At 36.2% G+C, this 13,705-nt stretch overlaps 1 protein-coding gene across 1 annotated transcript in view; it reads right to left on the bottom strand.

Moving 5' to 3' along the window:
- LOC107723561 (G patch domain-containing protein 8-like) overlaps nucleotides 1-13,705 on the bottom strand; it is a 110,468-nt gene that overhangs the window by 31,162 nt on the left and 65,601 nt on the right. The window contains exon 2 of the mRNA XM_016532247.1: nucleotides 229-372. Coding sequence (XP_016387733.1) covers nucleotides 229-372 — 144 coding nt within the window. The remainder of the gene's footprint in view (nucleotides 1-228; nucleotides 373-13,705) is intronic.

The following is a 13,705-nucleotide window of genomic DNA, read 5'->3' as shown; positions in this document are numbered from 1 at the left end:
GGGGTTAACTATTGTAACAAAAGCAAACTGTAGTCAACAAGTGTATCTGACTAAGCACACCATAATTTCTATGCATACCATTATGTACAGAGATGCTTCACTGAAAGTAGTAATGGTTTTATAGACTGTAGGGGAAGAGTTGATTCAAGGTTCCAAACATTCTCTCATTTCTGCATTCTTTCCTGCTTCTCCATCTAATGAGCTAGACCACCTGCTGTTGGAGTTTACCTGTTTATGTGCGTGGTCATACGAGTTGATGTGGTTGTCAAACTCCTGATGTTTATGGTACTGCTTATCGCATAGTTCACAATAGAAGTTAGCCTTCAAATCCCCCAGGGCTTTTGCAATGGCTTTCTCTTTCTTAGGGTAGCCCTAAAAAAAAGAGAGAGAGAGAGAGTTGGTTATGCATGTAGATGCTATAATTTAATTAGACAACTACACTTGACAATCACACAGTTCTTTTCTAAGAATAAATTATTTCACTGATTGTTTAAAACCACAAAAGGAAGTAACTGTATATGATGGCATATAAAATAAATTAAGCATTTTTATTTTTAGACTTTTAGGCTGAATTTGATCATCAAGACTGAAATCAGTCAACCTAGCCATCACAGAATGTTTTTAAATTTTGCTGTAATTACTAGTTTTGCACCAACAACACTTTTAAGAAGGTACTTAAATGTGAGCATAGCTGGGTTACTATGACGACACGGTCATGAGTTCATATTAGTTGCAGGATGAGTTAACAAGCTGAACTGTTCGTTGTGATAAAACTAGAGCTAACTGTTCTTAACCACTTAAAAGTCATTTTAACACAACATTGCTGACCTTGCCTTGTTTGTATACATCATTTTTTGAGCAATATGTAACAATTACCTATAATTTTCTGTGAATCTTACTCTATTATCTTTTTATATATTAAAATGTTCAGAGAGATTTATGAACCATGTAAAACATTAAAGCGATAGTTCATCCAAATATGAACATTCTGGCATCATTTACTCACCTTCATGTCGTTTCAATCCCATAAGACTTATATTAACCTTCAAAACACAAATGAAGATATTTTTAATGAAACCTGAGAAGTTTCTGTTCCTCCACTGAAAGCAAATGAATCCATATGAATTGAGGGGTTTAATCCAAGTCTTGTGAAGAGATATGATCGCTTTATATGATTAACCGATTTTATTGAAATCACCATATAAAGCGACTGTATCACTTCACAAAACTTGAATTAAACTGCTTAATTCAAAATTTACGGTGCCTTATAACCTTTTTGGATCTTGTAAGTTTTGGTTAACTGGATTTTCAATGGAGGGACAGAAACTTCTCAATCTTCATTTGTGTTTTAACAATTAACAAAATTCTCATGGGTTTGGAACGACATGAGGGCAAGTAAATCATGCCATTTTTATTTTTGGGTGAACAATCTCTTTAAGAATTAAGATTCAAAAAGTGCACACACATACACACACACACACACTCACCTTTAATTATTAAAGCTGTTCAGATATGAGATTGATGGATCACCATGTAACATTCACTAATAACATGTTCAGGAGTGCATGCACACACACACACACGCACACACATACAGTACAGGCCTAAACTCTTCCTCTAGGGATGTCATCTCTTTTTTTGTTGTTGCAAACTTCACATGAGATTCAGCTAGCCGTTAACTTCAAAGGCTCCTGCGATTAATTCAATATCAAAAGTGTGCTTATACAGACCTCAGGGAGCGACGTCAGCCATACAAACACATTGTGCAGACTGATCCGGTACACGCAGACACACACGTAAGCAAAGAGTACATCTCTCTGGAGCATCATTACCAGAGCTTTCCCATTCTGACACACAGACAGCACAGTTCAACATTTACTACAGGAAAACAAGGTGGAAAAGGTCACCGTGTAGCAGCTATTTAACACTACACTCTTGCTACTTTTGACAGAGCGTCTGATCAAGGACACTTTTGAGATGGTGTGGATTGAAAGGAGAGAGTTTGTACACAGCATAGCACTGGAACAGTTTAATAGAGCTCATTAACAAGTTTCTACATAGAGAAAGTTGAAGTAATTGTGACAATAATACTGATCACGTGCCTCATAATTGGCCAGAGGGCCTCTGCATCACACAACCCTGTAGCGTGTGGGAGCAGATCATGAATGAGGTGGATGTGATGCAGTTAATGGGCCATCAGGGATTATGAGGCACACTTTTCCTACAGAATCCATCCGTGAGCAGAGACAGTGTGAGATGTCAAAGTAAAAGAACATCATGATTGACTGCTGACACTCTGGTTGCCACACTTGGTATCTAAAAAAGGCACAGACACACAGGCTATATATATAATGTAATAAAATAAATGCAGCCTTGGTGCACATGAGAGACTACTTTCAAAATCTTTCAAAGACCTCAAAGACATATGATATGATATATGATATGATATGATAAGGTATATCATATCATATAAGGTAAGATAAAGCGGTTTTATAAAAAACCTCTTGGAATGTTTTTAAATTCATTCCCTTTAATACACAAAATCATTGTAACATGTCATAATACATTGTTTTTCGAAGCTTCTTGCCATGGAAAGGTTTTTGCAATGGTGTGTCGATTTAAACGTCCAACTTGAGAAAATGCATTCTGTTGTAGCTGTATTCCATGTAGCTGTTTTTAAACAAATGTGTCTTATGTAAATCTTCCATAAAAATGCATCCAGCCATGATTTGGTGAACCTGAAACCAGTCTTGTTCTACAAGGCTTAAAGTTAACTAGTCATTCAGGCAACCTAGTAAAAAGGCAATCGCAATCGCTTTTAAAAATCATTTAAAATATGTTGTTTTGTTTTACATCCCTACAAATGATATTCCCCCCAGGGCTTTACAACTCATTCCCAAAATTCATCACCCCCATAGCCCCCCTGTAAAATGTAACCCTAAATTTAGTCTCACAGTCTCACAGATGTGTGGCGGAGTGAAACGAGAGAGCGAGAGAGCGGAGAAGAGCCACACTGTACATCTGTCATTTTAACATGCGCCCCGTCCCTGTGACTCAAAACAACAGATGTTAACTCTTAATTGCTTTTGGATGCGTTTTGCATCAGAATTAGTTACACGTGCTCTGCACTTACTCACCACCCACGCCAGACAGGCCCAGTCGTGGGGTTACAACAGGCAGAACATTGGCTGAGCGATCTGGCAACCATTTTCCCTCTGCCACAAACACAGCATCATGTTCCCAGGATGCATCAGGACCGCAAGTTTCCTGTATCTCCAATTAGTATCTCCATTAGCTTAAACAAGTTACATTCAGCGGAAAGGATGAATCTTATATAAAAAAAATTAAAGTGAAAAGCGACCTGAAGTTAAATTTTGAAGTTACTTCCTTAATTATAATCCATGCACTTGTCTCCAAAGTCCTTCTGGTTTTCACAAAATGTCAGACAGTAGCAGCCAATATGCATTAGCAGTATCATCTGTGTTGAAAGTTTCCATGTATGCATGCCATACCACTACTGTGTCTGCTTTACTCCTGAATCTACTTTTGCAAATGTGTTTTGTAACAGCACATGCAAATAAATTGATGGAACATTTGCAGGTTATCTTCTTAATGCTGCTGTCTGGGGAGCTACAAAACACTCTCCCTTACAAATCTAAGCTATTTAAATGTGCACTCTCTGTCATATAGTCTCTCATTTTTTCTCATACTCTGGGTTTCATTCTTATTTCATTTATACCACAGGTTGAAAAAGGAATACGATGTGTTATGTTACTTGTTTGAAAGCTAATCATGTAATTTTTCAATTGACAAGCAATTGATTTTGTTTAAAACATACAGCTGGAGACACAAATAAGCAATGTCTGTAGAAGACACACACACGCATGTTTACTTAGCTATATACAGTAAATGAGGACATTCCATAGACTTTTGCTGTTTTTATATACAGCTTGTTATAAATACTATAAACTAACCCTAACAGAAAACTTTATTCATTTTTACAATTAAAAGAAAAATACTTTATTTTTATATAAATTATCTGTTTATACATATAATCTATGTTTTTATAAATGAGGACCTCCCCCAAAATGAGGTTTTGCCAGATTTTGCTCACTCGTACCATTTTGTTCCCAAAATGGATTGTGCATTGACATCTTTTCTTATACGAGACATGGAAAATCAAGTGTCAAGTCTTTTATCTTTGTCTGGAAAGAGAGATTACAGTAAATTGTTACAGATCAAACAGAAGGGTATTTTGTTTAAACAAAAACATCTACTTGGAAAAAAATTAAATAAAATGGAACAGCTACCTCGTAATGTTATTTTAGTATCATTGAGATTCAATATTTTTGTTTTGTTTGTTTTCATGTTAATTTTAGTTAAAGTGTTAGTAATTTTGTTGTGTGTTTGTGTAATTTTTGTAGTTTTTTGTTGTTTTCAAATGTCTATATAGTTTTTGTTTTATTTCAGTTTTAGTTTGTTATTTTAGTACATCAAGTTAAACTAAATGTTGAAAATTAAAAAATGTTGCATGTTGCACAAACGAAACAAGTTTTGGTTTTTGTGTGATATTTGTGATTCCTAGAAAAATTATGTCATTAAGGTTTATAAACCCTATTTTACCTGCACTTGGTTGAAAGGAGAGAGTTTGTACACAGCATAGCACTGGAACAGTTTAATAGAGCTCATTAACAAGTTTCTACATAGAGAAAGTTGAAGTAATTGTGACAATAATACTGATCACGTGCCTCATAATTGGCCAGAGGGCCTCTGCATCACACAACCCTGTAGCGTGTGGGAGCAGATCATGAATGAGGTGGATGTGATGCAGTTAATGGGCCATCAGGGATTATGAGGCACACTTTTCCTACAGAATCCATCCGTGAGCAGAGACAGTGTGAGATGAGTAAGTAAAAGAACATCATGATTGACTGCTGACACTCTGGTTGCCACACTTCGTATCTAAAAAAGGCACAGACACACAGGCACACACACACACACACACACACACACACACACACACACACACACACATATATATATATATATGCACACACTCACTCAATAAAAATTCTGTGGACACTTTGATTTAAAAAAGAAAAAAGAAAAGAAATTAATAGTTTTATTCAGCATGGATGCATTAAATTTATCAAAAGTCACAGTAGACATTTTTGATAAAAAAAATTATTATTTCAAATAGTTGCTGTGTTTTGAACGTTCTATTCACTTTCTATTCAAAACAATGTAGCAGTTTTCACAAAATATTAAGCAGAACAACTCTTTTCAACATTGCTTTGTTTTCAAATGTCTATATAGTTTTTGTTTTATTTCAGTTTTAGTTTGTTATTTTAGTACATCAAGTTAAACTAAATGTTGAAAATTAAAAAATGTTGCATGTTGCACAAACGAAACAAGTTTTGGTTTTTGTGTGATATTTGTGATTCCTAGAAAAATTATGTCATTAAGGTTTATAAACCCTATTTTACCTGCACTTGGCATTTAGAAAGTGTGTGTGAATCAGCTCAGTATCATCTTTCCAGGAGGTTATTCTAATGATTTAATGGCACATTTTTCAGAGGCCTGCCTATATTGTTTATTTTTATATTGTACCATGCTACACACTCACAAACAAAGAATAATAATATTCCACATTAACACGACAATGTATGATGCCACCTGTTGGATGACTGTGGCTCTCCTAAGCGTGCGACCCCTGCAGAGATGCTCACGAGTGGCTGGGAGGCTGGGAGGCTGTAGATGTGCGAGACAAGTTGATCTCATGTTGGTTCTCTCATTCTCAGAATTCTTCTCAAGCATCTGACTCTATAGCTTCCTCTCAGATCTGTGAACTCATCCACTTTAAAAACCATCACTTCTGCTTTCCATCTTGAAAACCTATTACTGCTTCATTTATGAGTGCCTGGAATAAACACAACGGCTACAGTTAGGAGATCTAACATTACTACAGAATACGTCTCATTTTTGAGCATTTCCAACAATGCCATTCATAGGTGCCAACTATATTGATCGCTAAGTGCTCATAATAAAAAATGTGATGAAAGCCGGCTCTGAATAAGTGAATATGGAACGAGAGCACATGTGGAAAGATGTGAGGCCGGATGGAGGTGGAGCTGAAGGTCTAATTAGGGGTGTCGTGGGTTCAAAGCAGTGCTATTCAACCTTTGTAGAAGAGAAGAGAACAAAGTGACACCCACATCCATAAAACAACTATTTAGATCTCCCACTTTAATCCCCCGTTACAGAAAGAGAGAGAGGCTTTTCTCTGCCTGCTCACTGACCTTAACAGTTCTCACATTCAGCACATTAAACACAGGTTGACAGCGAACGGAGCACCAGGTCTCATGGTTCACCCATTAAAACGAATTCTCTCTCGCTTTCTCTCCCTCAAGCACAAGTACAAACACCTGGACAAAAATATTACTGAGCACCTTTTAAATTCGGCCTGTTTTCCATGTCAGTTCCATGGTAATTTAGCAATGATATCTCTCACTCTTTTTTTCTCCTAACTCTCCTATGGCTCGATTGCTCGTGCTGTTTGAAATATTTCATGTCTTCATGTGTATTAAAAAGAGAAGAATTTCCATAAGCCATTAAGCTTTATCTTTAATCTAATTTTGAGAGTTCAGAACGGAGAGAAAGTCAAAAGGCGTTTTTAAAATCTTTGACAAGAAAATGTCACATCAGTTATGCTCCTCAAAGAATATGTGAAAAGAATTCTTCAGAGCGTGCAAAGTCCCAGTTAATGAATAACACAATACAATATCTTTCATTAGGCCAGTTTGGTTATACTCAGACAAACTGGTGTGTCTAGATCAAGGGAGATTTCCTCTGTCTAATAGACGTCCAGTCTTCTGCTCTCCTGTTAAACCGCAGGAACTCGCTTCCACTGAACACATTCTCCCCTGGTTCACAGTGACCCCCTGTCAGCATCATCTTCCACATTTGGGCACTCTCTGAATCATAACTCCCATTCAGACCCAGCTGAAACTAAAACTATACCACTATACTAACTCATCTTATATTTGAATGAATGAAAACTACAATACTTTAATTACAAAATTTAAAAGGTTTCCAGAATATATCTGACATAAAAAAAAAAAAAAATTATATTAAGCAATGACAACGCAATTGATATAACAAAAGATTTATATCGCAAATAAATTCTATTCTTTTGAACTTTCTATTCGTCAAAGAAACCGGGGGGGGAATTTATGGCGTTTCCACAAAAATATTAAGCAGCAGAATTGTTTTCAACATTGATAATAATAAATGTATCAAATCAGCATATTGCACATGATTTCATGTGACACTGAAGACACTGAACAATTTTTACATTTATAATTTTTTACATTTACATTTTTTAAAATTTTTCAATTTGAATGAATTTAGACAAAATAATGCAGAATTTTAATATCAGCCATAACATGAAAATTTCTGAAAATTACATAGTAGTATAGCAGACAGAGTACAGTGCCTCCTTACTTGTAATTTTTTTTATCCTTTGATCATGTCTGCTAGGCACCAAGTGAGCCAGGACTGCCCCTGATGCACCCTTAAAAAATAAAATAAAATAAAATAAAAACCTTAATAATAATACTAATAATAAATTTAAACAAAGTAGTTGGTCGCTCTCCTTGATATTCTGTAGTTGACTTTTGCTTTTCACCCTTTACTTTTGAGGCAAGATCATATCAGAGCAAAACATTCTTTGCAACTTTGAACGGGCCGGATCAAGACTACATCACTGGAGTTTCTATACAAGCGTGCACGTGTCTGAGGGGTATGTTGTGAGATGCCTTCCAACCTGTGTGGTGTGTGTGTGTGTGTGAACGTGCATGTGTTCTTGGATGCGGACTAGGAATTTCAATCATTTCTGTCCTTCTTTCTCAGCCCATGCAAACATCCAGAACAGAGAGAAGGGCAGTGTTCCAGTGCAGCAGACAGACAGAAAGAGAGGAAGATCCCTGTGGGTCTCAAATTAAATTCCTATCATGTCAGGGCAGGAACAGGATTCAATAGTGTTTATTGGCATCTCTTGACCGGAGGGAAATTAAATTCCACTGGCTTGTTTCATCATGGACAGCAGGTTCAGACCTCTGCTCCCTCTCTTCATCCCTCACTCCCTCTCTTTCATTGGCTTTGGGTTAAGTGGTGAGGGCCCAGAACTGCCCCTAATTTCCCTGGTAATTTGCCTTTTCTGTATGTTTGTTTTTCGGCTTGTGTGTGTGTTTGAGACAGCTGAATCTCCCACATGGCAATGGCCTCTTTTGCCAAAATCATGTAACGATATCATCCCCTTCAATGCATTAAAAAAAAAAAAACTGGCCATTATCTCTAGACCGGATCAAAGCAATGAGCACAATGGCTGGTTCTACCTTGACTGGATTTACTTTTTGTCATTTCTTCAAGACCTGATCTAATCTCAACCTGAAAGCTTAGACTGCGAATGAGAGTGGCAGATTTGTGCCACCATCTATGACAGAGCTTTACAAAAAAGATATTGAACAGTGTGAGCATGAGTAAGAAGAGAGAGAAACATGGTGAGAGATGGTGATGAAATTTATTTAAATAAATTCATAATTTTATTCATCAAGGATGCATTCAATTGATTAAAAGTGACTGTAAAGACTTTTACATTATTAAAAAAGATTTCTATTTCAAATAAATTTCAAATAAATACTGTTCTTTTGAACTTTTTATTCATCAAAGAATCCTAAAACAAATGTTTCATGGTTTCCACAAAAACACTAAGCAGCACCAACTGTTTTGATAATGAATTGATAATAATTAGAAGTGTTTCCAGAGCACCAAATCATCATATTAGAATAATTTCTGAAGGATCGTGTGAAACTGAAGACTGGAGTAATGGCTGCTGAAAATTCAGCTTTGCCATCACAGGAATAAATTACATTTTAAAATATCTTAGAATAGAAAACCATTATTTTGAATCATAATAATATTTCATAATATTACTGTTTTTTCTTTATTTTTTGATCAAATAAATGGAGCCTTGGTGAACATAAAAGACTTCTTTCTAAAATATGAACAATTCTTACCAATCCTACATATATACCATACTGTATGTCTATTAAAAGTGTTAAAATTCTTTTAACAATTTTTACTAATTCAGCATAACAACTGTCTTGAAAATCTGACATATTTTAGAATTATTAGCATGGCCGTAGCCAGCTTTGAGGTCACCGAGGTCCAGACCTCGGTATTTTTCTGAGGTGTACTTTGTGAAATAATTGCCTAATATAGTATTAACTCTTCTTTGGTGCTGCAAAGATATTGCACAGCACCAAGATTAAACCGACCCTCTCATATGAGCTGCCTTAGCTGCCTGTCACGGTGACAGTGCGAAATAAGATGCAAGTAGCCAAACATTTCATATTTGCCAGCTGTTTTATGATAGAAATGTTAAAAGACTGACAAAATTTGGGACCTCTGTAATTATAAAACCCTGGCTACGGCCCTGATTATCACTATTTGGTTTGTCCCCCTTATGTCTACAAAGGAGTTCACATGGTCAATATCACAAAATTACATGTTGGCCTAGAAATAGTGCAGAATAGTTTAACATCACAGCATTTCTTTACATTTGTCAGAATTATAAACATTTACATCCATATTAAAATTAGATTTTAAGTGTTGTCTCAAACTGTACCCCACTGAACACTACCAAAAGAAGAAGTGATGAGAAATGAGCGTGGTGTTTACTGTAAGTTTGATGTGTTTGCCTTATGGGTAACAAATGCTTTCCCTAATGTACGCTAATGTATCTGTATCACAGTGATATATACTGTGCATAGAATGAGAGATGAGGGAACAGAGGAAGCCAGAGAGCGAGAGAGAGAGACTTTTTAAGTAAGATGTAGTGGAGCGGTTGGCCCACATGCCCGGATCTGTGATGTACTTACTGAGTGGCTTGCAGAGGAACGACCATCTGCCTCAGCTACAGGCAGACTGATGACTACTGCACTAACATACACCCAGATGGGCTTCACGCGGCCTGCACAGGGGCCCACTCTCTCTCACACACACACACAGGTTTGTTTTTGTGAAAAGTGGGGACATCCCATAGGCGTAATGGTTTTTATACTGTACAGACTGTATATTCTATCTCCCTACACCAACCCTACCCCTAAACCTACCCCTCACAGGAAACTTTGTGCTATTTCAGATTTTCAATACACTCCATTCTGTGTGATTTATAAAATGTCCTGAAAAGTCACCTTCTCCTTGTAATACCTATGTCATACCCTTGTCATTATACAAATTTATGTCCTCATTTGTCACAAAAACGCACACACACACACACACACACACACACACACACACACACACAGCTTTAATCTAATAGACTATTGTACTTTCCGGATTAAGAGAAGAGATGAGAAAATCTCATTAGTTCAGTATAAAAATAACAGAAGTAAATGGATAAAACATGAGTGCATGTTAGAATAGTAGCTATTTATCATTTTTGTTCAAAGACCACACTTGCATTAGTTGAGATTTGTGGCTCTGCGTTTTCAATTTGTTTGAAAAAAAAAAAAAAAATTCAAGATTGTGTCAAAAATATGACATGACAACGTGATTGCTTTTAAATTAAAAAGTCATCCATAGTTAGTTTGATATTGTGCAGTACGACAAAAATAAAGCAGATACTGCCATCTAGTGGAGGAAGAGAGATTCCCTTTACGCTGAATGTCAAATAATTCACTACATCAAAAATGAATTTAAAAAAGTGAATTAAGATGCTACTATATATTGTGTCTAAAAAGGCTGTGGACTTCCTATTGTGATGCATTATGGGAAGAAATGAGTACACTAGAGATTATACTCACCAAAATGTCTGACACCCGAAGTAACTAAAGGGGAAATGGGAAGATTTCAGACACTTTTTGTGTGCACTGCTCACACCTTTCTCCATTGCTGGCCATTCAGAAGGCATTGTGTATTCTGACGATATCAAATATATGTTTCAAGCAACAAATGAATTGCTAATATATCATGTTTGCCTGTAGACCGATTCTTTCTCATATTTGTCTTTGACTTTCTTTTTGACTCGACAGCGTAGGATAGTCACTAGTGAAGGACTTGGGACTGTGTGCAGTACAAAACCAAAATATCAGCTGTATTTTATAGGTTTTGTATTTCATGCAATCAATGTATTTTCAAAAAAAAATTTGAATTACTAATCTATACAGATTCAGCAACCCTACCCCTAAACCTACCCCTCACAGGAAACTTTGTGCTATTTCAGATTTTCAATACACTCCATTCTGTGCGATTTATATGCGTTTTGAAAAGTGGGGACATGGGGTAATGTCCTGAAAAGTCACCTTCTCCTTGTAATACCTATGTTATACCCTTGTCATTATACAAATGTATGTCCTCGTTTGTCACAAAAACACGCACACACACACACACACGTATATGCATAAAATATATATACACGTATATGTAAAAATATAGAAAATACAGCATAAAGACAATAGAATAATATACACACACTTTCTGAGCCCCCTGATGTGTCTAACTGTAGCTGAGAGTCTATGTGCTTGGGGCGATTGATTGCAGAGAAGAACCCAAGACGCAGGAAATGAACCAATTATTCACCAGCTTCATTTACCTCACAGGGGTGGCACAGCATGTGTGCGTGTCTCCGAATGTGCGTGCAGCAAGTTCGCTCGAGTCTGACCTTCTCCGTTCCCGATCGTATCGAAACATAATACTGCACAGTGTACACAAACTCGCACAGATCAGATCAGCAATTTACCACAAAAGCAAACTTGTGCATTTGGCTAGAGTTCAGCACAACTGGCACAGAAATGAGATGAAAGCTTCATAAGCATCAGTAAGGGAAGCCAGATGGCTTTAGCTCATGTGAGTTAATCACATGACCTGCTATAAACAGTCTTTCCTACAGTTTGAGGCTTTTGGTGGAGATGATAACCCTAGAGCTTTGTGCCTGTTCAGTTTTATGGGCGACTGCTGTTAGTACTGTAGTACTGTCTAGGTGACACTGAGGGACCTTAAAGGAAGATCAAGACCGTAATGCTAAACTAAAAGCTGTACTCTGGAATAGCACAGCTTTAAAGAAATGAAGGACAGTAACAAAGAGAGAACGAGTCAAGGAGAAGAGGGATCTAAAATAGTCTCTTTATAGAAGACATTATTCTGTCAGTCGTCTTCAGATAAATATTCACATTCAGAAATGAGAATAAAGTGTGGAAATCATTGTGTAAATGGTGAGATTACAGACACATCCAACAGGTCTGTGTATTTTAAAATACAAATCGTCATATGTTATGATAGGTGGTGTATAGTTGTCAGCCTGTCTGGTAAAGATTACAAGACTGCTCAAATGCTTGATGTTCTTTGTGTAGATGTCCCTAGGACAAATAAGAGTGCCCAAGATAAGAAATGGAAAAAATCAGAAGAAAAAAATTTTAAACACACGTGTGAAGTCCCTAGTTTAATTACTCTAAAAATGTCATGTGTAACCTTCAAGTTATTAAAGTTATTAAATATATTGTTAAATGTAAAAAAATATTTTTTTCCCCAAAAATCACAAATTATTACTTCAAAAATATTAATATTTTAACTGAAAACTGATTCACTATGTTTTTATTTTTTACTGATTCACTACCGATTTACATTCGCTTTACTTTTTTGTGAGACATATTAATAAAAAAATTATTCTGATCTCTTAATAATGTTTTTTTCTTTAAGAATTATGATATCCAACAGCCGACATGGAGATGTATAACAGCTGATATATGAGATGTAAGATATATTTGCTTTAGGGTAAAAAAAAAAAAAGCATCCAAAGGAATTTTAACTAAGAAATCATTTAAAATATATATTCATCATATTCAAAGAAATGGATGCATGAATTGGAATAGCATTTTAAAAGTATTTTTTAATAAATTAATAGATTCAGATAAAATAAGAAGGTCATGTCACTGACCCTCCTACTACTAATTCCTCCAGCACTGTCTGATACCCTGCTGATGAAATATTGCTTTCTCTGGCTGACATTCATATTGCTTATCTTTCTCTGGTTGATATTCGTAATGCTGATCTCTCTGCGGCTGGAGGTCTTATTGTTGACATTTCTCTGCTTGATCTTCATTATAACAGCAAACACATCATAACAGCAAAATAAAGCACTTTCTGTCTGCCTGTGTCCATTATGAATTAGAATGGATCCTATTGGCTCATTTATCATGTGAATTACTGTATCTGCTGCCCTGCTTGTGGTTTTCTAAATAAGGAGATAATCAAGCCAAGCAGCAATGACAGAGATCAGTCCAACAGACTTAATCTGGTCCAAATGATTAAGTTAGGAGGCTGTTCCACCTGTTAACAGACAGGAAAAGACCTGCCATCGCCTGCCAAAGTCTTCTAGAATATAATCAGTCGGATTTCTTTTTTTTCTCTCCTCTTTTTATAGTCACAATATGTGGGCCTAATTAATAGGATTTCTTATTAATTTCTTGCTTCTGCTGCGAAGAAAAAGATTGATAATTATGTAGAGAAAAGAACATGGGGCTTTTGAGAAGAAAGGAAAAGATTCACTGCCTAAATGATTAGTAGCACATGAGTAGCACATGTGCAACAAATGCATTTGTGTTTTCATCCTTAGATGGCATCTGAGCTGTCTGATATCTCTTGG

This window comes from Sinocyclocheilus rhinocerous, unplaced genomic scaffold (assembly GCF_001515625.1).
Source record: "Sinocyclocheilus rhinocerous isolate Xijiao unplaced genomic scaffold, SAMN03320098_v1.1 scaffold241, whole genome shotgun sequence".
NCBI classification, from domain to species: Eukaryota; Metazoa; Chordata; class Actinopteri; order Cypriniformes; family Cyprinidae; genus Sinocyclocheilus; species Sinocyclocheilus rhinocerous.
This window is presented reverse-complemented; position numbering and strand designations above follow the sequence as displayed.